Raw genomic sequence first — 26651 nt, 5'->3', positions numbered from 1 at the left:
TAATTATATATTTTGAATATGAAAACAAATTTTGTGTTTTACTGCCTTAAACTTTGTGATTAAAAATACTGGCGCAAAATTTTAAATAACCTACTGTTAAGGGTTTAGCAATTTGCTAGTTAACAATTTGATAAATATTTATCAATTTACAAATGAAATTTAAATGTTTAACCTTTCTTTTCGTTTTACTAACTAGTAAATTGGTGATTTGATTTTATTAAAAAAGCATACAAACACGTCTCAATGGTGAGAGTTCGTGAAAATAAACAAAGCAAATAAACTTAAACGGACCTTTTACTTTGAAGTCCCTACTTTCGAATGCACAATATCATCCACTTCTTTTATAAGAATAATTGAGAAAATTCCTAAAAGTCAAAGAAGCCATTCCGTGATTTTAACTTTAGTAAATTGTTAAGAGAAAGTAAGATCTTAAAATCTTTAAAAATTAGGTAAATCATCTTTTAAGCTTGGTAAATTGCTAAACTTGCTAAAAATGGCTTAAAAATCTTCTTTTAAGATTTTAAAAATTGAGGAAATCTACTTTCTAAAGTGAATTTGCTTTGGATGCCCTAGAACAGAGATTTAAACGCGAATTTCAAGAATATAAATGACCCAAAAATAGAAAAAGTGACAATTTCCTTAAACTTATGGCTGACTGAAAAACATAATTAACATAATAAATATTTAATATCAATTAATTTCATATAAAAGCTTTGAATCCCTCAAGAACAGGAGTGAAAAAAAAGATTCTGCAAAATGTAATGAGTCCGGAAAAAATACGTGAGAAAACTTTCTAAAACAGTGTACTAAAATAATCTTATAAATTAAATTGTCACTTAAGCTCTTGAAATATGTAAACTTACTGTTAAGATACACATCATTTTATTTAAACTTCTTAAGAAAACAGTTACATACTTACTAACTTAAAGTGGCGCTACAGTCCTGTGTAAACTAGGGCCTCACCCAACAAACTTCTCCATATAGCTCGGTCCCCAGCTAGATGTCTCCAGTTTCGCGCTCCAAGTTGTGTGAGGTCACTTTCCACTTTCTCTACTGCGCTGTTTTGTGGGTGTGTATTCGAAGACTTTCCGGGCCGGAGCATTGATTTCCAAACGCTCTACGTGACCCAGCCATCTTAGTCGTGTAACTTTTACCCTTCTTGCTAAGTCTACGTCGCCGCCGTACAGGCCGTACAGCTCGTCGTTCCATCTTCTTCTCTACTCCTGGTCGATGCATACGGGACCGTAGATCACACCAAGAACTTTTCTCTCGAAACGACCCGAGGTGCTTTCATCCGCTTTTGTCATAGTCAATGCTTCTGCATGCTTTCTTCCGACCATATCGTACAGTTAATTGGTGCATGCTCCTTCCCAACTTATCTCCAGCTGCTTTAAAGAGCTCGGCATTCAAGCCATCCGCTCCAGCGGCTTAATTAGACTTCAGCTTAGACATGGCAATCTTTACCCCGACTGAGTAGGGAGGACGGGATAGTTGGCTTTTGTCTTTTTATTTATTTATTTAATTCGTTAAAATCTAACGTTAACAATATTTAAAAAAATTCTTATAATCTAATAATATCTAATATCATAATTTATATTTATTATACAATATTGTTGAAAAACATAAGTTTAAATTGTTTACATTTTATATTATCATTTACAGATTCTAAACAAAAATTAAATTCGTTATAAATTGTTATTAACTGATTGAGAGGGCTACATACACCATAGTTTGATCTGCTAAATATTTGAATAATAGGTTGCTGTCGCCTTAAACTTGCACGACTGAAACTGAAATTTAATTTACTTAGAACTGATGGTAATGATATCGAACCATTAATAATCCCAACAATAAAACAAAATTGTAAATACTTTCTGTGGTTAGTCAAAGAAGGGAGGCTGATCAAAGCTAGTCTTTGAGAATAAGGAGGAAATAGATTTTCCCTTGCCCATGGAAGAGACCGAAGACAGAAACGCAGAAACCTTTTTTGGATCGCTTCAATTCTTGAAACATGTATTGAGTAATAAGGTGACCATACCACACAGCCGTATTCTAAAATTGGTCTAACAAACGAAATAAATAGAAGTTTAAGAACATAAGGATCCCGAAAATCACGACCGAATCTTTTAATGAATCCAGGAACCCTATTGGCTTTTTTAATTATATAACTTAAATGATCATTAAATGATAATTTGGGATCTAGAATAATACCTAAGTCAGAAAACATAGAAACTTTACATAACGGACAAGAATCAAATATATAATCGTACAAAAACGGAATTTTTTTACGTGTAAAACTCATAGTTTTACATTTGTCAACATTTAAAACAAGTCGGTTTTTATTGCACCATTCCCTAAATATTGTTAAGTCTTCTTGTAATAATAAACAGTCAGAGGAGGATTTTATACTTTTGAAAAGCTTAATGTCATCAGCATAAATAAGGACAGACGAGTTTTTTAAGTTTGAAACCAAGTCGTTAATAAATAAAACAAATAAAATAGGACCTAGGTGGCTGCCCTGAGGGACGCCAGAATTGACAACAAATTGAATTGAACTTTCATTACGAAACAAAACAGAATAACGACGATTTTTTAAGTATGAAGAAATCCAATTTATAAAATTGTTGTTAAATCCTAGATGGTATAATTTTAGAATTAGTGTATTGTGACATAACTTGTCAAAGGCTTTACTAAAGTCAGTAAATACGCAATCAACTTGCCCGCGTTTTTCAAATACATCTAGACAAAAGGACACGAAGTTAAATAAATTAGTTACAGTGGATCTCTTTTTGACAAAGCCATGCTGGCTATCACAAATAAGAGAACTACAATGAAAAGAAAGAACATTACTCACAATTGACTCAAACAGTTTAGGTATCACAGATAGTTTCGCAATGGGCCTATAGTTCATTATTTCATTCTTTGGGCCTTTTTTGTGTATGGGAATAATAAATGAACTTTTCCAGATAACAGGAAAAATTGAACTTTTTAAGGATGCATTGAAGAGAACACATAACGGATATGACAAATAAGAAGCACATTTTTTTAATATATAAGATGGAACACCATCGGGGCCTGGAGTAAAGCACTCATCGAGTTTTAAAATATGTTGAGCAACTGTGTCTTCACTTATTTCAAAATTAATTGCGTTTAAATGAGTAAAGCTGTCAGAAGAAGAAGAAAAAGAAGAGGAATTATTAAAGTCTGATTCTTCAAATGCTACTTTGAATTGATTAGCAAACATGTTTGCAATAATCTTTGGATCATGACTAGTTGACGAATTATTTGACATCGAATTCGGATAGCCACATGTTTTCCTTTTATTATTAACGAAATTCCAGAAACTATCTGGATTAGATTTAATACCATGTTCTATTTTACAAATGTAATCGTCATATAGAATGTTAGAATAATCAGAAAAGAGTTGTTTTAGAATTAAGAAAGTTCTGTAATCATCGTCAGTTCTAGTTATGTTATATTTTACTCAAGCTTTGTTCCTTTTATTTTTTAAGTTTTTAATACGCGTATCAAACCATGGTGGTGCATTTGAAGTAAAACGTGATCTTTTTAAAGGAATAGTTTCGTAAAAGCAGTTAAAAAGAGTTCTATAAAAATTATTACACATATCCTCAATATTACAATTACAAAATAATTGATTCCAATTTACAGTTATTAACATATCAAAAAGATCTACAAAATTACATTTAGAAAAGTCAAATCCAAGTTTGTCGTTATTATTGTTATTGTAAGGAGAAGACATGTTTAAACCTAGTGAAATATCTAATGCAGGATGATGTCGATCTTCGTCTATTAGTTTTACAGTAGCAGGTAAAACAGCAATTTCGTTGTTAATTGTATCGACGAAAAACACTAAGTCAAGAATTTTTCCAAAACGATTTTTCATTCCATTGAATTGACTTAAACCACACGATGACATACCATCTATACATGTTAGTTCATTAAGGCTGGACGCATTTATTGGAACATGGAAGTTGTCGTCATCAATTTTTGTCCAGTTAAGGTTTGGTAGATTAAAGTCACCTACGATCAAAATTTCATCTTCGGGTTCCATAAGTACATAAATATTTTCTATGCAGTCATTAATCTTTTCATAAGCCTCATTGTTTGAACTTGGAGGAATATACGCAGAGATAATAAATAAATGGCCAGATTTCAACTTGATTTTGATACATAGAGCTTCGACACCTGTGGCTCGAAAGTCATCTATCAGGTAACACGTAAGTGAGGTCTTGATCGCAAAAAGAATTCCTCCTCCGACAACATTAGAGTCTTCTTCATCATGTCGATCACGTCTGAAAATTTGATAAGATGCATCAAAAAGCTCCGAGTCAAGAATAGAAAAGTTCAGCCAAGTTTCTGTTAGTATAATGACATCGTGGGGAAGGTTGTTTACATTTTTATAGACCATATAAGTTTTTGTTCGAAGTCCATTTACATTTTGGTAGTAGACTAATATTTGTTTAAGCTGCTCAGATGTTGATTCAACTTTGTCCGAATTTGACGAAAAGGGTTCTGGGGTATTCCTTGACTATTCTGTTTATGAAAAAATTCGTGTATTATTACACCAATTGGCCAGAACGAAGGCGAGTTTAGTACATGGAAAACTGAATCCGGAACACGTATTTTAAAAGACGTATATTTAGTGTAGTTTCTGTGAATAAATTTTTCAACATTAAAGAACAATGATCCCACTTTTCTTTAAGATAATTTTTGATATCAAGGGCATTAGTTGACGGTGATAGTTTAGAAAGAAACAACACTTTTTGCCCCTCTACAACCTTAAGCCCGGATATAATTGGCGATACGATTTCGTTGTTGTTGTTGATGTTGTTGTTGTTGTTGTTGTTGTTGATGTTATTGTTGTTGTTGTTGTAGTTGTTGTTGTTGTTGTTGTCAACTATCTTGATTGGATCATACTGCCTGTCAGCGGAATTCAGTTCGTCGTCGCCGTTATACAGTTTGCAGAAGTGGTCCTTTCATATCCTCATTGACTGCGGTTCTACTATGATGTTTCCACTTTCATCTTTGCAGCCTTCAGTTCTAGGTTAATGTACTTGTGAATTTCATTTCACCTGTTCATAAAACATCTTCTTCTTCTTCTTCGACTGCACGCTTTTCATGCTCTTACTTCTGATAAGTCGGTGTTCCTTTCGCCTCTTCTGTCCATAGAGCTCATGACCAGCTCTCGTCCTTTTATGCAGCACCGCTTTGCGTGCCTCTTGTTTGGCTGCATTTGCCTGCCGATATTCCTCATCAAACGAAGGGTTTCTTGTTGGTAGTTGCTTGAAATCCAGCACGTCAGAGGCGGGCTCTCTGATTTCATCTTGGCAATGTTGCCACTGGTTTTCGATACAATGTGTTGGCGGCAGAGAACTTCGAGAGAGGTTACTTTTAACTCGGTCGGGAAAGGATTTGGTGATCTTTGGCGATTGTAGCCGTTCGACGTTGTACCTTTTACCAGCACCTCCGTGTTTTGCCTTGGGTCTGGACACCCGAAGTGCTACCTTGGCTACAACGACGTAGTGTTCCGAGTCGATGCTAGCTCCTCGGAAAGTTCGTACATCCATGATGCTAGAAGCGTGTCTGGCGTCGATCGCAATATGGTCAATCTGGTTGACGGTAGATTGATCTGGAGAACTCCAAGTTCCTTAACACTTAAGAACATTTTTAAGCGGTGCTCAAAAACTCATCTTTATGTTATGTTATCTTCATGTTATGTTAGTATGTGACCCCCCCCCCTTCATTAAAAACCTGGATCCGCCATTGGTTAAGCTAAGGAAATAGTTTATTGAACTGGAAAATAATTGTTAAGCCAACAAACTTGTTTGTTGAGCCAGTAAAATAATTTGATGAAGCGGAAAAATTGAACTTTAATAACTTTTTTATTACTCCAACAAACGCGTTTATCAATGTCAAAAAAAAATTATTGTCCCAACAAATGGTTTATTTGCACAAATTACGGATTTATTATCTTACTAAGAAAATGTAATTACGATTAAAAAGTTTATTGACGTTCAAGAAATGTTTTACTGAGCCAATAAACGCGTTTATCAATTTCAAAGATGACTTAAATAAAGAAATTGGAATAAATTTTAAAAGTTTATTGATTTTTAAATTTAAATAATCCATAAAAGGCGATTAATTATTTTAGAAAACCAGTCGTAGACTAGCTTTCAAAGCGAGAACATCGATTAAGAGACGTCTTCATTCGTTGATTCGTGTTTCAATTGACAATTCAGTTGTCTCCCTTTTTCAAGTTATTATTTTCTTAATTTTTTCTCTTCTTTTTCAATTTTGCTTGTGTGAAAACATAACCCTATTTTGGTTTAAAATAAAGCATGGGCCCGGAGACGGGTTCTAAAAAGAAACCCCCAGGTTACTACGATGGTTTGTATGATAACTCGTCGCTAGAACCTAGGGCAAAAAAAAACAAAAATTGTGTTGATGAATTCCCAGCATTGCCGCAACAGCAAAACACAAAAAATCCTCGATTTATTGTTATTTCTGCTAAAGACCCACAAAAAACTCCGCTTTCAACTGTAAGTATTTTTATACTAAGAAAATCTATTGATTCTATCAGTACTTATTATGAAAATATTTCCTTCTTGAGAGATGGTAGTATTCTTATTTTGGTCAAAAATCAGCAAATCGCAGACAGATTTCTGAAAATAAAAAATCTCGCAAATCAAATCCCAGTTATCGTTTCTCTACACAAACAACTTAACTCTTCCAAAGGCATTGTGTATGCCCCTTGGCTTATTACTGTCAGTGAAGCTAAGATTGTAGCAGAAATGAAAGATCAGGCAGTAAGCGAAGTATATAAGTTCTCAAAAAAAATTGATACAAATAAATACCAACATACAGGCTTAATGCTCTTCACATTTGATTTATACTAAGCCCCTCAAACCGTAGAGATCGGTTGGTATAAAGCAAAGGTAAAAGAGTACATTCCCTCTCCCATGAGATGCCGCAATTGCCAATTACTGGGCCACACGACTAAACGCTGTTCAAAAGATCAAAAAATTTGTGAACACTGCAATTCTCCATTTCACGAACCATCCATATGCTCACGGATTATGTGCGCTAATTGCTTAGATAAGCACTCCGCCTCTTCAAAAACTTGCCCTAAATACCTCCAAAACAAAAACATCTTAATCATCAAAACACAAAAAAAATGTAGTATGGCTGAAGCCAAGCGTGCTTACAACCAACAAAACCCCGAACTTGTTAAGTCTATTAACATTGCTTATGCAGAAAGAGTTAAACAATTAGTCAACGCTCCTCAATCTGCCCCCGCAAGTTCACCTCAAAACTCTACCGATAAAACAAATAACTCTCTATCTATTCCTCCTACTCTACAAAATCCACTCGAAAGTACATCTCTTACTTTAAAACAAAAGTCTATCCCTAATCAAATACCAAATAACTCATCTCTTTCTCCTCCTCACACCTCTCATATTGATTCTCTGAAAACTACGACATCCTTCTCTGATAAGCTACCTCTCGCAGAACAAATTGCTCTTAAATCGAATTCTCTTCATTACTCTCCCATATCCCTTTCCAACTCCTCTATTAATAATGATCAACCAACTCTTCCAAATCTCAATTATTTACAAAAGCACAATCATCAAAATCTAATCTCTAGTTCTCCAAACTCAAACCAACTCACGCAATTAAACACATTAAAACAAACTAAATCAACTCCAATATCTATAGATCAATCAGTCGATATGACTGCTCACCAAACAGAACACAATGAACAAATATAATGAAAAACCTTCAACCTCCAAAATTCAGCCGGTGCTCTCACCTGGGGAGGGGGAAGCGAGCCCATCCGCTCTAGGTTGGGATTACTCTCTCCTCCGCAGTCGAAAGCATCGGCCAGCTCACCATACCACCTTCAACAAAATACCCAATCTCACAAATAACACATCACTACTCAAATTCATGCAATGGAACATCCAAGGATTTATTAACAACTACGACGAATTGAACCTTCTGATAAAAGAATTCAATTCAGATGTTATCTGTTTACAAGAGACGCATTGCGCCTATAATACAGTTCCCTTTATACCTAAACCATATATTGCTTATTTTAATAATTTCCCTCACATCAACACTTGCAAACAGGGAGTTGGTATCCTTATTAAAAATAATATCCCCCACAGACTACTACAAATCAACTCGAATATACTTTTAACAGCAGTCGAAATTTTGTCAAGTATCAAACTAACAATTATCTGTATTTACATTCACCCTGATCAAAATTTCGCTTACAGAGATTTAGTTAACATTATAAAACAAGTTAACACTCCTTTCATATTGATGGGGGATGTTAATTCGTGGAGCCAACTTTGGGGATCTCCAAAAACCACTAAACGTGGGGCAATTTTTGAAGATTTTATTATAAAATCAAATCTGTCTTTATTAAATGACGGATCTCCTACACATTTTTCAACACACAACACACTAACTCATATTGATATTACTTCCTGCACCTCTGATTAAATAACGAAAACATCTTGGTATGCACTTAAAGAATTATATAGCAGTGACCACTTTCCAATCCTAGCATTTATTGAACTTAGCTCACAGCATAATCTTCAGGTACATAGTCCAAGATATATCATCCAACGTGCTAACTGGAACAAGTTCAAATAAACAGCTTCCAAAACATTCCACCTGAACCTAACTTCACTTGTGTCAACAAAGAAGCTGCAAAAATTCTCAAAACCATTCGTAATGCTGCCAACAATTCTATTCCTCAAACTTCACCTACAGATCTTAAAAAAAGATCTGTTCCTTGGTGGAATAAAGAATTAGCTATGCTTAGAGCCGAAAAAGTCAGAACCTGGCGGTCTTTTAAAAAAAGTCCCAACCAAGTCAACTTACTAGCATATAAGAAAGCTAATGCTAGGTTTAGAAAACTTATGAGAACGAGTAAAACAAAATCCTTTGAAGAGTTCACTAGTAGGATTAACCCCAACTCCCCAATAAATCAAGTATGGCAAAACATTCGTACATTAACAGGGAGTTCTAAAACCACCTTCTCTAGTTCAATAAAAACGCACAATAGCTTTGCCACAACCCCTGAACAACAATCAAACGCTTTTGCTGAGACATGGTCTCGTAATGCTAACAACTCAAATTTCTCATCAGAATTTAATACCAACAAAAATGAGTATCTCACATCACCTGTTCTACCCACTCAAAACGCTGCAGCAAAACGAATTGAAGTCAAAATCAGTTCTCTTGAATTGGAAAGTTGCTTGAGTGTAGTCAAAGGTAAGACCCCTGGTCGGGATAGAGTACCATATCCTATGCTCAAAAACCTTCCAAAATTCACTAAACTTAGACTCCTTAACCTTTACAATAAAATATTTGACAGTGGTGTCATATCACAAAGCTGGAAAACAGCTACAACCATCCCTATTTTAAAACCAAAGAAAGATATCGACATTATTGATAGCTATCGGCCAATATCTTTACTGCCTTGTATTTCTAAGGTACTTGAAAAAATTGTTGCCAATCGAATCTTGTGGTTTACTGAATTTAAAAAAGTCTTAAGCAATAAACAAGTTGCGTTTAAGCCCAAAAGAGGTTGTACTGACGCCCTTCTTCATCTTGATTATGTAATTTCAAACGCTCTATCTGCTCGAAATCATGTGTCCGTTTTGGCCCTTGATTTTGAAAAAGCCTTCGACCGAATCGGTATTCACCTCGTTTTGCAAAAATTAAGACAATGGGGCATCGGCCCAAATATTTTCAATTACATAAAATCATTTTTAACTAACAGAAAATTTTCGGTAAAAGTTAGTAATTGTTTTTCTAAAACATTTCCACTTGACAACGGTATCCCTCAAGGATCACCATTATCAGTAATTTTATTTTCCATTGCTTTTGATGAAATAAATTCTATTATCTCTAAATACAAAGATCTAGATCATTGTGTCTATGCAGATGATGCATACATCCTTTGTAAACACAATGCTCAAGAACTCACCAAAAACTTATTTTTAAACTTATTAAAAGATATCAATGAATGGTCAACGCTCTCTGGCTCTAAATTATCTCTAAGCAAATGTAAAATACTTCATATTTGTAGAAAAAAAAATTGTTTTAATTTTAATCTTGAAATTAATAATATTCAAATTGTAAATGTAAACAGTCTATGTATTTTAGGTTTAGTCTTTAATTGTAAATATAATTGGAAAGACCACTGTACTTATTTAAAAAAATCACTAGCAGCTAGACTCAATATAATAAAATATCTTTCATCAAACAAAAGCAATGTACACATAAACTCCCTATGTCAAATAACTAAAATGTTAGTATTGAGTAAGATTGATTACGCTCTCTCTATCTACGGATCCGCCCCAAAAACAACACGTAACATTTTCAAACCTTCCTATCATCAAGCTGCAAAAAGAAGTATCAACGCCTTTCCAACCAGCCCAATCAGAAACATTCTTGCTGAAGCTGGGCTTCCAACAATTGAAGAACGCCATTCTAGTGCTATCGCCAGGCTTTTACCCAAATTAACTTTTTTAACGGGATCTGTTATAGATAAAGATATCAAACTGGCTGCATCACATAAAAGACCCAGACGAATCCGTTCTACTATCCACACCATACTGGAAACGGGGAAACAAATGGAAATACCCTATCGATGTAACCAAAAATATACACCATCTCACCCACCGAGTCTTCTTAACACAGAATCAATCCTCCTCACCCTCTCGGAATTCAAAAAACAAAGTACCAACGACGTGTTATATAAAAAAATGTTTACCCAAATTTCCTTCAATCTTTCCAAATCTGGATGGAAAATGTTGTTTACAGACGGATCAAAAAACCAATACAACACCACATTTGCAGTCATATCAAAAGATGGCAACATATCTGTTCAAGGCATCCTGCCCAATATAACTTCTATTTTTACAGCAGAAGCTATAGCAATATTAGAAGCGATAAAAAAATATTCTAATGCATCAGGCAAATGGGCAATATGCTCTGATAGTCTTTCTGTCCTACAAGCTATTTTGAATCCTTCAAACAGCTCTATGATCATCTCTAAAATCCGAGACATACTAATTACAAAAACCAATAAACTAAAGTTAATATGGACTCCTGGACACGTTGGTATACTAGGCAACGAATTAGCCGACAAAGCAGCTAACAACGCACGAATGGCTCCGGTTCATACGTTCGACATGTACTCAGAGAGTGATCTAATAAAACTTATCCGTTCCAAAATTTGCGAAAACAACCAAAAGGAGTGGAACGCATACAAACACCATTACTCTAAGATCAACCCAAGCAAATCACATCCAAAATACCCGACAAATATACCTAAGTCAAAAATCTCCAACTTTGTTCGACTTCGGCTGGGCCATACCGCAATAACTCACGAGTATCTGCTCAAAAAGGACCCTCCCCCAACTTGTGTCTGCCAAAACATCATCACAATTGATCACCTTCTCAGCTCCTGCCTTCTCTCCTCTAATGTTATAAAAAACAAAATCAACCTTAAGACAAATATCTTAGAAATATTAAATAAACCAAACTATGATAATATCCAAATGATTAATTTTATTTTAACACTACTTAAACTTAAATTATAATACTTTCAATACAAAGAGCCGATAGTCTAGCTGCTAGTGCTCTTAAATGTACTATTTGTAATATATTTTAATATGTTACTGATAAAAATAAATAAATAAATATTTTAGAAAACCAATACTTTTTACTTTTTTGAGCACAATGATCTTTAGGATATTCACAACTTTGTATTAATATTCAATTTTCCACTTTTAATTTGCCAGAATTCTATTTAAATTCTTTAGTTTAGTTAACTTAATTATTCACTCTTTCTAACAGTTTTGGAATTGATTGAAACCCAAGTAAGTGAAGATTCCGATCCTGCTGAATTTTTATTCATGAGTATAGCTTGGTGCCATTATTCTTTTCACACCATGGTCTCGCCATAAATGTATATTAGGAATGATGATGCATTTCATGTTTTACTACAATACGGTCATTGTACCAACTCCCTTTTTAAAACTTTCTGTGAATAAACATATCATTCACTATTGTTCTCTTTATCGGAGCCCAAACTTGGGCAGAGTTTCGACTTCTCAGGAATTTGATGCTCTGTCTGCCTTTATCCAAAGAATCGTCTTCTCTGTATCCTGATACTGAAATCGTTATAACGGGCGATTTCAATGCTCACAATTCTTCGTGGCTTCTTTCAATTTTTCTGAGTTCAACCATCTTACTCAGCTTGTCAATAAGCCTACTCGAATATCGGACGTTAACGGCTGAGCAAAAAAAAAAACTTCATTTGTTTCTCACTTCTGATGCTGGATAAGTACACAATCAGTGTATTGACGCCTCTAGGCACATCAGACCACAGAGTCATATTCGCTTATTTCTCGTGTCAAATAAATCTAGTTAAAGAAAGAGCTCCAAAGAAAACCGTTGGCAGTAGGAGAAAGCCAACTGGAACTCCAGTGCAGATATAATTACTAGTATAACTCATCTGGGAATGAAAACTTTCATCCCGAATAGGGTTACAAATATTAAACCCAAGGTTAAATCATGGTTGGATTCCAGACAGGATGGCCTGCAACGCCCAAATTCGAAGGACCAAATTTTTGCGTGATCAAAATTTACGGTAAAAAGTATTGCAATGTCCCAAAGCTAGTAAGAATTTTTGGCCATTCTTAAAAAACGTGAGGAATTCTTCCTCTTCTCCAGTTCCTGCGCTTTTTGTCAATGAAACTCCTTATTTTTGCTCTTTTGATAAAGTTAACTTGTTTGCAAGGCAGTTTTAGAAAACTTCATATTACCAGTGTTATGGGTCCTTCTTTAACGCTTAGATGATTCAATGGGTCCAATCTTTCTTCGAACTCAAACTGTGGCGAGAGTTCTCAAAGATATCAACATTCATAAATAAGCTGGTCCGGATGGTATGTCCGCTGTTATTTCTAAGAAGTGTTTTTCCTTGCTATCTATCCTATTCTTCTGGGCTCGTTCCGAGTAGTTGGAAAACTGCATTTGTTCAGCCAATCCCAAAAAAAGGCGATTCTTCTTCTCCCACAAATTACCGACCGATAGCACTAACGTCCCTTCTTTCTAAGGTTCTAGAAACGCTGATTTATTATCAGCTTAAAAAATATTTTGAAGAACGGAAGTTTCTTAACGACCGGCGAAACGGCTTTCGTAGCAATAGGTCCACTGGTGATCTCATGGTTTATCTCACCGAAAAGTAGAACAGATCATTACATCGTTTTGGAGAAAGTAAGATTATTGCACTTGAGATTTGGTATTGACATATCTCTTCTTAGTATAATTAGAAGTTTTCTTTTGAGCTGTTCAAAACAAGTTGTTTTATAAGGATTGAAGTCTAAAACCTATAAAATAAATTCTGGTGTGCCTCAGGGCTCTGTTTTTTCTCCAACCCTCTTCCTCATTTTTATAAATGATCTCCTGTCTGCTACTTCTAATCCAATACATTGTTTCGCTGACGATAGCACTCTTAGCTTTTCATATTAGTTTAGAGACTCACATCCATCCTCTTCGGATTTGGAACTGCAAAGGCAAACTATGATAAGCTTATTAAATTCCGACCTATACACCATTGTACAATGGGAAATAAAAAAACGTGTGGAGTTTAATGCTTCGAAAACCCAATGCTGTCTTGTATCCTTAAAGCGAGATATACCCTTTTTGCCAATATCCATGAGTGGCACTTTCATCAACGATACTGAAAATCTCGACATCCTCGGAATATGCATCAGCAACCACCTTTTGTGGAGCGATCACTTACGCGATGTTGCCAAAAATGCCGCAAGATGTCTAGGTTTTTTGAGAAGATGAGTCTTCCCGTCTGATCTGGCTACAATCTACAAAACCTTTATATGCGAAACTTAAATAAAACTCTTATCTCTGGACTGGTGCTCCAGCAACTTATTTAAACCTCTTGGACAGTCTTCAAAGAGGAGCTTTTAAAATGATTGAACGTCACTCAAACATCGTCGTAAAGTTTCTTGTCGCAACCTTTTTTACCGTTATTATAACGGACTATGCTTTAGTGAAATAGCCAGTTGCATTCCTCCTTTTAAACAATTTAACCGTAATACCCCCGCTTGTAGGAGTGCCCATTAATTTACTTGAGCCCAACTTCGTCCGTACTATGAAGTACAGAGATTCATTTTTTAGCCGTACTACGCGAATGTAGAATGCCTTGTCACGGTCTAACTTTCCCTATAATTGCAATGTTCAGGAATTCAAAATCAATGTACATCGACACTTTCTATCCAACCCTTCCCTCTTTTCCTAATGCTCATTCTGTGTCTTTGGTATATTAAAGGTACACAAAAGCCTTTTAGTATTCGCTAATTATAAAAAAAATATATAAGAGTGTTAACACCTTTAAATGCGTACGTAGTTACAAAAGTCTCAATCGTTTTGTTAGGATATAGGATATCTTTTGTGTCCGTGCTAAAAGAACTGTTTGCCTAGTAACAAGCATACACTTATTGAAGATGACTGACGACGACAAGTTTGTCGATTACCAACCAACAGCGATTGTTGTTTGATATGGGAGATGAACTTATAACTTTGTTAACATATGTTTTTGAAAATGTTGATACTCAGTAAAGATAGAAAACGGTATTTAGGTATTTTTGCTATCATTGCATTCAGGTGATAATTCTAGTTTTCATAGAAAGTTATAATTGATAAATTTGAACCTCAATTTTGAAATATTTGAATCAGAGTTTGTCAACGCTAATTAAAGCTTATAAGGCCTTAATTTTGCACTAAAATAAGAATGAATTTCGCAACATGATGACACAAGAAGAGTTAAGGGAAGGTAGCTTGCAAACGCTCAAAAGTATGTCACTAAAACGAAACAAAGTTTGATAACCCATACCAAACAACCCAGCCTTTTATTTTGTGACGAAACATTCAAACCTATACCCAAATTAACCACAAAAAAATCATAAAAGTCTACTTGCTTTTTATTCTGTTCACCCAACAGCAACAATCTTTTTACGTGCAAGGACATTGCCATTGTGTTGTGTTGTATTGATTTTACTTCCAGCCCACCAACAAATCGTCAGACTTACGACAAACTTACATAATTGAACAGATAAAATATATACCTCCTTAATAACCCCGTTTCTCTCTTTTTATAAATTATTTTGGAATTTTATGTCAGGCTTGAGGCTGTTACCATGGAAAAGGTAGCGTTTTTATTTTTCGTCACTAACAATGTGAAATATTACTTGCTGCTAATTCAGATCTCCTGATCAATGGCTAGCCAAAGGTAGGAACAAGAAAACGAAAGTGGATTTCTTTCATAACAAACATAACGTAGCCATTGCATATGCCACATGTCAGCTAGCGACAAACAACACTTACGGCCAGTAGTGGAGAGGACCATATTTGTATCTCCAATTCACGTCGTCGTCGTATTCTCCCATATGCGAGTATTTCCTCGTATGTACATTTATGTTGGATTTGGCGTTTTGTATGGAAAAGTTCACACTCCCTCATTTTGAGTTACTCCTTGTGTATACTCCTTCAAGTCTACCAATGGATATGGGTCTTTTTTGGTTGACTGTAGGGTTGAACCATTATGAATAAGGTCATTTTTGTCCTGAACAGCTGAGTCTTGGTTCAAGATTCTTGTCGTCATCTTCATCTTGCGCATGAGCTGGTTTTGACTCTTCGTATTCTTTGGAAGAGGAGCTGAATATTTGTGGTAATCTGGATTTTTCTTATACTTCGCAATACACGACGACAGTGGTTGGTTACTGGGCGTTGGCGTTTTGGTTGGCACAATGATTCTGGGACTGGTGGTGTTTGCAATATTAAAAGGAGAATTGTGCTGTCACGAACGTATCTTCCGTTGAACGTGCTGCTGAGGGGCTGGTGCATTCTTTGCGGCGGTGGTGGAATCGGGAAGTTTGTCAAATTTCACTTTGATTGTACAAAGTATCATGAGGGTATTTCGTATAGCCTGTTCCATATTCTGACACCTTGATATTTTAGTGATTCACATGACGATATTTTATGAGTTTGTGACTTACTTACAAACGCAATATCAATCACACTGAAATCACATGTGACGAGCAAAACTATTGTGGGGTTGTTAACGTGGGATTAATTTTAATTCTTAGTCTCTCGGGGACCCTTTGGGTAGGTATTTCCCCAATCAGGTCAAATCACAAACTTTAATGGAAAAACATTGATAACTTTCTTTTGTCAGATTGCCATTTAGAGAACTTTGAACGGTATAATATCTACTATGATATCAATAAAGTAGGAAGAAGTAGTTTTCATTTTTTTCTGTACTAAGATTTTTAGTACAACATTTGTTTATAAATTTAAGTTAGCCCCAAGTTGAAAAAATTATTCCAAACGAAAAAAAATTCTTGGAATTTGCATTGGTCATTTTTAACTTCCCATATGAAGTTATTGTAATAGGTATGATTTGTCGAATTGACATTTCTCGTCGTTTCAAGGTCCCTAGAAATTTTTAGAGAGATGTCTGTGCGTGCCAGTGTACGTACGTTCGTACGTCCGTTTTTTCGTCATCAATTGCTCACGAATAAGAAGGGATATCATCATAAAAAAATGTATTAAACAGATAATAATACAGAAAAATGCAGAAAGGACTCTCAAAACAATTGAGTGGGTGTTTTTTTTACCATTTTTTTTTTTTTTTTTTTTTTTTGTTTTTTTTTTTTAATATCCGATGGAAATCTTCAAAAGACACTCGGTAAGAATCGGTACCGAGTAGTGTGGGACTCTTACCGCACTAAAACCACCGGTGAATCAGGACCAATCTATGAAAGATCGACAAATGATTTTTATTTCTTAATTTTTAAAATCGCATTGGGGGAAGTTTAAGGTTATAACACTTTCCCGTAGCTTTTAGCCCATCAGCTCATGAGGCTTGGTTCTTCTTAATCTCCGAACATTGTCTCGTACATTTAATACGGTCTCCATTTCAGAGTTAGTATGACTTTGCAGCCGCTTATTGTGTGATACAGCGTGTTTCTTAACCACTTCTGTAACCATTTCAATTTGAAGGTCACGATGTAGATCGCTATTTCTTATATACCAAGGGGCATTTATTATTCCACGAAGGACCTTGCTTTGGAATTTTTGGATGGGTTCAGCATTTGTTTTCTTTGTACAGCCCCATAGTTGGATGCCATATGTCCAAACGGGTTTCAATACTTGCTTATATAACATTAGTTTGTTCTGGATAGAAAGGTCAGAGTTCTTTCCTATTAACCAGTACATTTTTCTGTACTTCAAGTTTAGTTCTTCTCTTTTCTTTTTGATGTGTTCTTTCCATTTAAGCTTTGCATCCAAATTCATTCCAAGGTATTTGGCAGTATTGGAGTAAGGTACTTCTGTACTGTTTATAAAAATTGGAACATTGTTTATGTTTTTGTTTGTAAAGTTTATATGCGTCGATTTTGTTTCGTTTAATTTGATACGCCATTTGTGCGTCCAATCACTAACTTTATCGACTGCATTTTGCAATTTTTGTGTAGCCTTCGTAACGGATTTATCTGGCACCAATATTGCAGTATCATCAGCAAAGGTGGCCATGATAGCGTTGATGTCCACTGGAATATCCCTTGTATATAACAGATACAGGGTTGGTCCTAGGACACTTCCTTGTGGTACACCTGCTTCAATTTTCTTAAGTTCCGAGTAATTTTGGTCGTACCGTACTCTAAAGAGTCGGTTCGTAATATAGGATTTCAGTATTTCGTAGTACTGCCTGGGGAAGTCCCTATGCAGTTTGTACTCAAGTCCCAAGTGCCAAACCTTGTCAAAAGCTTGAGCAACATCTAAGAATACAGACGAGCATACTTGTTTTTCTTCAAGTGCCTTTTCCACAACATCCGTAATTCGATGCACTTGGTCTATCGTGGAATGTTTATTTCTAAATCCAAACTGATGGCTCGGAATTAGTCTTCTTTCTTCAATTATTTTGTTAAGCCTTTTAAGTAGCAGTTTTTCAAAAACTTTTGCCATGATTGGTATAAGCGATATTGGTCTGTAAGATGTAACTTCTGTTGGTGGCTTACCTTGTTTAGGTATAACAATGACTTCCGCAATTTTCCAATGATGTGGCACATATCTTAGTTTAAGGCATGCGTTTATTATAAATTGGAGTTTCTTGAAGGCTATAAGAGGCATTTCTTTCAGAACCTGAGCAGTTATAAGATCGTACCCTGGTGATTTTTTGTTTGACAGCTTATGTTGACACATGCTTCTTACTTCTTTGAGCGTGACAAAAGGTATTTCACATTCGTCGTTTCTGTCAACAAACTGTAAGGGATCTGTAGCTGTGCTTGCTGGGAATGGCTTGAAAACATTCGCGAGATGTTCAGCAAAGAGATCAGCCTTTTGTTTCGGGTTTCCGATCCATTTACCATCTTGAGATTTTATCGGCGGGTTTTGTGTCTGAGGTCTTTTTAGACGCTTAGTTGCTTTCCATAAGGAGTATTCTGTAGAAGCATCCGTCGTCAGACTTTTCAGGAATCTACTTAGTGAATCATTTTTAAACTCACAGATTCTTTTTTTTAATTCGTTGTTAAGACGGTTAAAAACTACCTTATCATCTGGGAATCTCGTGGATTGCCATTTTCTTCTAGCTCTTCTTTTTTCCAATATCAACTCCTTTATTTCGATAAGATATTTTATTTCTTTTTTCTCTCGCATTCGAAATAGTTGGAGTACTTTCTTCTGCAGCCTGCTGCACATCAGCAATAAATTGTTCTACTTCATGATCAATTTGTTCAATTGTTTGCATAGGGGATCTTAGGTTTATAAAATTTTCAAGTTTGTCTCTGAATTCGTTCCAGTTTGTTCTGTTATTCACGAGCTTGGGATTACTTTTTTCTAGCAATTTAAAAAAAATGTGAAAATTTTGGTTAACCCTAAATATCTCAGCAAGACTAGCCTCTCATTGGGACTCCTACAAAGAATCCCTAAGAATCTACAAGAAGGCACTAAGGAAATCCAAGCGATCTTCTTGGCGATCCTTCTGTGGCATGATAGAAGAAACTTCTGAAGCCTCTAGGTTACGGAAAATTTTTTTCAACTAATCCAGCTATGCCAAGCTGCTTGAAAAATACAGACGGCTCCTGGACAAATTCAAGTAATGAATCGCTGAACTTACTATTGGACACTCACTTTCCTGTCAGTTCTCTTACGGAAACTTGCAACAGTTATTTACGTTCAAGTTCAAATACAACATTATGCACAAGGTCTGATCACAAGGGTTAAGCTACAATGGGCTCTCAACAGCTTCAAAGCATTTAAATCTACAGGACCAGATGGAATAATACCAGCCGAGTTACAAAAGACTTCTGATATAATTGCACCAATCCCTGAGGCAATTTTTACCAGCTGTCTTTACCTGGTCCATGTTCCCTCGGCATGGAGAGAAGTTAAAGTTGTTTTTATACTCAAAACAGGTAAATGCTCCCAAGTCAATCCTAAAGATCTACGACCTATAAGTCTATCACCATTCCCCCTAAAGATCTTGGAAAGATTGATTGATATCCATTTAAAGGGCAAGTATTGATACAAGACTTCTGTCTACGTCTCAACATGCCTACTGTAAAGGTAAATCGTTGGAAACAGCGTTACACACTTTAGTACGCACCGTAGAATATTCCCTCCATCATAAGAGTTGGTGCCTTTAACAACGTGGACACATCTGCACTAAAATCTCTAAATGTAGAGAGTTCCCTTCGGGAGTTAATTCATTAAATGCTTACTAGCAGAATAATTAACCCAAAACTGGGCAACTCTTCTGGTAGACGATTCGTTAGTAGAGGGACACCTCAAGGTGGTGTTCTATCCCCTCTCCTCTGGAACCTAGTGGTGAATGAAATCCTAACTAGTCTGGATGCGGAGGGTTTCAGAGAGATAGCCTATGCGGACGTTGCTATAGCAGTTTCAGGAAAGCATCTTAGCGTGGACAGACTAATACTTTGGGTTGATCGGTTTGGACCCATACAAAACCGATCTGGCCTTATTTTCGAGGAAATACAAAATTCCATTTGTCAACCCTCCCTATATTAAAGGAATCCAATTAAAATTCTCAGCCGAGGCTAAATACCTGGGTCTTGTCTTAGACAAAAAAACTAAATTGGAAACACAACGTACAGGAAAGAGTCAAAAAACTACTGTAGTTCTCTTTTCTTGCAAAAAAGCTATTGGTAATAAATGGGGTTTACAACCTAGAATCACGCATTGGCTGTACCCATCGGTAATCAGACCGATTTTAGGGTACGGTGTGGCAGTATGGTGGACTGCTTTAGAGAAAGGTATAAACAGGGATAAGCTAAATAAAGTCCAACGTTCAGCTTGCCTATGTATAAGCGGATCGCTTCGCACGTTCCCATCTGCGGCACTATACACCTTTTTCTACCTATCACCTCTTGACATATTTAGCAAACAAATAGCTGCAAGCTCTGCTATTCGCCTCAAAGCTTCGTCACAGTGGACTAACAACAACATTGTCCACTCCGTAATTCTAAGGTTTTAAGAATCAATTCCAAAGCACACAGACTACACCATCCCCCAACTACAATTCGACAGAAACTTCCAGATTTCTATACCTCCCAGATCTTTTTGGGAGGATAGGACGAGTCAATCCAAAAGAATGGTTGGTGGAGGTGTGTACTCTGAACGACTGAAATTAAGTCTCTCCTTCCGCCTTCCCAATCATTGTAGCGTGTTCCAGGCGGAACTTTTGGCGATAAAGGAAGTCTTGTCCTGGCTCAAAGAAAACGGGCAGGCACCAGGTGGACCAACATCACTACGTGTCAAGTCACAAAAAACATCTCTCCAACACTGGATTTAAAACGTTCAAGGTGCTTGCTCTCTCTAAGCAGATCGCATATAAGCTCGATAATAGGTGTCATAACCGGACACTGTCTAATAGGAAAGCACGCCACGAGACTAGGCGTATTCTCAAATGATTTTTGCAGAATCTGTATGGACGAGGAAGAAACGGTTCTTCATCTTCTCTGCATATGCCCTGCTCTAGCTCTAAAACGCAAGAATTACCTAGTAGAATTCTTCTTTAACGATCTAAACGATCTAAATCATATCGGTAAAATCAGCCTCTCACGTTTCGTAAGGGACTCAAGCTGGTTCCATTGAGCTTAGGAGGAAGCCTCAAGATTCACAGTTAATGACCTTTCAGAGTTTGGTAACTTGTCTGTTTCGATTTAATATAGTTTTTTGAAAAACATCATTTTCTTCGCCATACCACTAAGAATTATTGAATACTTTGAAAAATTAATTTTGCAAATTCAGTCTGTAAAGAATAATGTTGACAGACATTTGTGTATGGCTTAATGTTTCATACTTATTTTAAACATTGTCTTTGTTTTTACCTTTTCAAAAATGCGTCAATTTTACCATAGATAAGTTAAAACCGAAAGTTATATGTTTTTAATCAAATTGATTTTCATTTATTCGAATGAATTCTTACATTTTACTAAAGTTCTTTGCATTCTATTTAGGCATTATAAAAGTATAACTGCACAACGCAAACCTCTCTGAATCTTCAATGCTGCGTTGTACACACTTAATGGTTGAATCGCAAAGACGCTTCAACTTCGGCTTCGTCTACGTTATGGTGGGCGTGCTTCGAGTTTGCTTTGAATGACATTTCTATTATTTAATCCCTCCAAAGAGCAAATATTTTGTTTTTTGACATTATTTTACAGCTGTTGAGCTGTCAGACGAAGTAAATGTTCAGATAATTGAACTAGAGCTTCCGTTTGGAGTCACATTACGTTACATAACGTTCTTTTCCTTGTCAAACGGAACATGAGGTCGAAGCTATATTGTGATAGCACACATTGAATTTCTATGGCTGAACACGTAGACGTCAGGTTAAGCCTAAGCTGAAGCGTGTTTGTGATTCAGCCATTAAGTGTGTACAACGCAGCATTGAACTTAAGGGCTATTGCAGGGGAAGTTTCAAGATCGGATAGTGTCCGCAATTTCCAGATTTTAATGTACCAAAAAAAAGATGCAGGTGTCCGCAGAAGCTGACACGTCGCGATAAGTGCCGTTTAATCAGTGCTTAATCAAATTCGGTGAACTATATGCCGCAAATGTGTGACCAATTTAGGTAAGGAGCTTCAGTTTCATTCGTTCCTGTAAGAGCAATGGAAGAATTGTTCGAGGCAAAATGGTGCCAGCTCCAAATCTAACAGCAGTCCACAAACAAAAAATGTAAGAATTGACCCGTTAAAATATGGACCGGAATTGGAAAATCCTAAGTAACATTCCATTTATTCACACTTAAGTTTCTAATGAATGTATTTTTGTTTATATTATCTTTAGTGACGAAAAGAAGTTTAACCTTAATGAGCCACATGGTTGAAACGGCTATTGGTGCGATATGAGAAAGGAAAAAGAGTTTTTATCCAAGAAAAACTTGAGCTTTCTCTGAACGTGGTTAAGTTAAACTTGCATTAACCTCTACAAGGATGAAAATTTCAGCTCAATTTCAGGTGCCTCAGTATAATTTTTGTCCTTACTTAAGGCGGTTTCCTTGTGTCCAGTATATCTTCCAGCAAGATAATGCCCCCATTCACTTTTGTGGTCAAAGTTTGAAATGGTTCGAGCCCAATAACATACATTTGATAAAGTGGGCCAGATTGTTGTTCTCCAGATTGTTACCTTATTAAAAATCTATGAAGGAATTTTACACGCAAAGTGTATATCAAAGTGTATAACAAGCAATTTGTCAGTGTTGCTGAGCTACGAGACACAATTGTGGAAAAATGGAGCTCTTCAACAGTATGCCAAAAGGAATTTATAGCTTGGTTGAAAATAGGCGCATGTCATTCTTTTAAAAAAAATCATACGATTTTTACCAAATGTGACTTCTTTTTACTTTATCACGCAACGCATTTAAAATTGCATATTGAGCAAAATCTTTTGAATTAATGTAGGCGTAACATTTTTTTTAAGGACTTGATAAAATGTTTAAATCATTTTTATCAATTTGCTAAGCTTAAAAGATGATTATTTATCTTATTTTAAACGATTGTTTCTTCTTACTATCTCTTAAAGTTAAAATGACGACTTATAAGAATGTTCCAGTCAATATTTGGGAGTTACAATTCAAGGTCCGTTTAAACGTGTTTGCTTTGTGTATTTACACGAACTGTCACTATCAAGACATATTGGGATGCCAGTCATAGAAATTAGGAATATTCTCGTTAAAAAAGAAATATAAAGGTTTAAAATGTTGGAGTCGGTTAGTAAATTGCCACTTAGAAAAATGTTAATCCACTAAAATAGGTTCTTTAAGGTTTTGCGATATTTATTTTTAAAAAGGATACAATTTTAGTGGCATGAGCAACAGTTTCAATATTTGTACACTGCAGTTCTGCAGTAATTTTAGTCACCTTCAAGCTTTAACCAACCAATCAATGGATGGAGCGTCAGCGTAGAATTGGAATTTCAATATAAGTTGATAACTAATGTATTTTATTTATTCAGATCAATTAGCAGTTCTCTTGTTTGACCCGAGGGAGCATACAAATCTATCAACGATAAAAGGAAAGGCCACTTATAAACATTACTTAAGACATTTTTCTTCTATTTTCAAGTGGCTGAGTTCTAAGAAGTTTACATCTAGTCCAGTACGACGGGATTTCAATGTTCAAACCTTATTTCTGAATTATAAACCTTGTACATTTGTTTGGATCATTTTAATTCTATTTAAATAAATATTGTAGTAAGGATTTCAAATCACACAACAGTATTCTAAGTTTGATCTAACATAGGAGTTAAATAGAGATTTAAGGACAAAAGGGTCCTTGAAGTCTTTTGAATTATGTTTAATAAAACCTAGTTTTTAATTGGATTTAGCTACAATATATTCGATTTGCTTTCAAAGATTAGTTTTGAATCAAACAATACACCAAGGTGCTTTTTCTTCAAAACTCTACCAAGAACAAAGTTATTAACTTTGTAATCAAAAGGAATTTTCGAAAAATTGTGACAAAAGGAAAAAATTGACATTTATTAACGTTCAAGAATAATTGGTTTGTTGTACACCATTCTGTTAACTTTTAAAGATCATTTTGCAAAACAATACAATCATTAAATGAATTTATGCACCTGAAAAGCTTTAAATCATATTCAAATAAAAGTCTACTAGAATTTATAAAGATATCAGCCAAGTCGTTGATAAATATTAAAAAAAGAAGGGGACCAAGATGGCTTCTTTGCGGGCTACCTGAGGTAACTATAATTGGACTAGAGAGCACTTGTGTCGTGTACACAACCATTTCAACATATTTGAATGACAACCAAATAGTTTCGGCATTTCAATCAAAATAGTATGACTTACTCTATCAAAAGCCTTCGCAAAATCAGTTTAAAAACATCAATTTGAAAGCCTTCTTCGTGTTTATTTAAAACGAAATTGGAAAAGAAAGAAATATTAGTGGTTGTGAATCTTCCTTTAATAAAGCCATGCTGAAAAGGTGAAATATGCTCCTTAAGGAGAAATGTCATCTTTTCACATATAATTTTCCCGAGTTTCGGTATACATACTTGATAATTTTCTAATAGGACGGTATTTAGAAAGAAATTATTTTTTTTCACACTGAAAGAAATTCACCATTCCCAGGGCTTCGTTTTGTCTCCGACTCTCTTCCTTATATTTATAAATGATCTTATGTCTTCTTCTTTCTAATCCATTAAACTTTTTCGCTGACGACAGTACTCTCAGCTTTTCATACTCGTTTCTAGATTCACATCCTTGTCTTTCGGATGTGGAACTTAAACGGCAGCGTATGATAAGCTCATTAAATTCTGATCTTGACAGCAATGGGGAATCAAACGCCTTGTAGAATTTAATGCTTCGAAAACTCAGTGTTGTCTTCTGTCGTTAAAGCGTAACACACCCCCGATGCCACTACTTATGAGTGGCACTTGCATCCAGGAACCTAATCTTGTCCAGGTTCGGTATGTATATCGAAGATCAACTTTTATGGAATGATCATATATTTGATATTGCCAAAAATTCTTATAGGTCCTTAGGATTTCTCCGACGACGGTGCAAGAAATTATTTAGGTACTTTAAGCGCCACGGAATACCCGTCAAATAACTCTCAATGTCCGTATAATTAGCTTTTGTGTAATTTAATTTAAATTTATTACATTATCGTGCTTTTTAAATAATTATAATTACGAACAACATGTTTTGTATTGTATTCTGGAGGTACTTTAAGAAATTGATTAAGATCGGTCTAGTAAAAACTCGTCGAGAGTATCACTTTCCAACGAATTTGGTGCTTTTAATGTTAAAGTTCTCGATAAAGCGGCACCTGCAACAATAGTTACGAGTATTTCGTATGATCAGTCGTGTATAACATGGAAGTGGTCTACGTGATCGGAAAATAGTTGACCATGATCCAGTCTGATTTCTCTATCGTAATACTCCGTTCCATAAATGTTGTGTATGCATCTTCTGCCGCTGTAACTTTTCGATGATAAACATAATCTTTCGTTGTGTCCCGTATAAATTATTATAAAATTTTAAATTCTCCTTCATTGCCACATTGTCACTACCAATTTAATGACATTAGTTGGACTCGTCCATCTACTTTACAAGAATTTTCCTAAAATACTTATGATGCTGTCTTTTGGATCCTGTTCCTGGACTATTTCGTCTACAGTCTTCATTTCTTTTTACACCATGTACCTTTAACGCCTGGTTCCGTTTCAGATTGCAAAGTTTTTTTCAGGTTCTGATTGTCGTTTTTTTTTTTTACGATATGGGATCTTGGCTCGGAGTCATCATCTGTTATCCATAGGGCAGCGTTTCTTCGTTTTCCACCTAGTCTATAGCTTCCTGAGCTTCTTCGACGACATGTTCAGTTGAACTTTTCCTCTTAGGAAAAGGCATTTTATGAGCAAAAGGATTCACAATAATTAAAGATTGTATTTTTATAAAAACACATTATTTGTTTACAACATTTTCGATGACTTGCACTTTTTGTCAGACTTTTGCTTAAGCTGTAAGCTTATAACACCGTCTTGCAATACGGTTGAGACTCAACATAGTATTTTCTTTTAAATCTTTTAAAGTTAACATGCCAAGCAACACATTTATGAATACATTGTTGTGTTCCTAACTCAGATTCCTTTAGTAATGTTTCCTTAAGGCCAAGAAATTCGATATACCTTTCTATAACATATCTTATTCCCAAGTTTAACAAATTGAACAATATCCATTAACCAAGTTCACATGCATAAGATAAACATTTTTTTAAATTTATTTTGCTTTGACGTACAAGAAGCTACTCGTACCTATAGCAAAACCGCATGGCGCATATTTCATATCGCTGCTATATTTATAAATACATCCATACCTAAATTAACAAGCACAAGATCAAATAGGCACCTACAATATAATCTCTTAGTCTTGCCAGAAATGCTGCTCGCTTGGTAGTTTAGTGACTCACATGACGCTACGTTTCAATATAACGGTGGAAAATAGCATTTCTAGACGACTTTAGTGATTAAATTCAATACCA

The 26651-nt window shown here is 35.5% G+C and overlaps 1 protein-coding gene across 1 annotated transcript in view; it reads left to right on the top strand.

The window, feature by feature from the left end:
- Nucleotides 1–26651, top strand: part of LOC129949074 (uncharacterized) — a 70293-nt gene that overhangs the window by 22868 nt on the left and 20774 nt on the right. The window contains exon 4 of the mRNA XM_056060305.1: nt 9052–9306. Coding sequence (XP_055916280.1) covers nt 9052–9306 — 255 coding nt within the window. The remainder of the gene's footprint in view (nt 1–9051; nt 9307–26651) is intronic.

This window comes from Eupeodes corollae, chromosome 1 (assembly GCF_945859685.1).
Source record: "Eupeodes corollae chromosome 1, idEupCoro1.1, whole genome shotgun sequence".
In the NCBI taxonomy this organism is placed as follows: Eukaryota; Metazoa; Arthropoda; class Insecta; order Diptera; family Syrphidae; genus Eupeodes; species Eupeodes corollae.
Note: the sequence above shows the minus strand (reverse complement) of the source record. Positions and strands in the feature narration are given on the sequence as shown.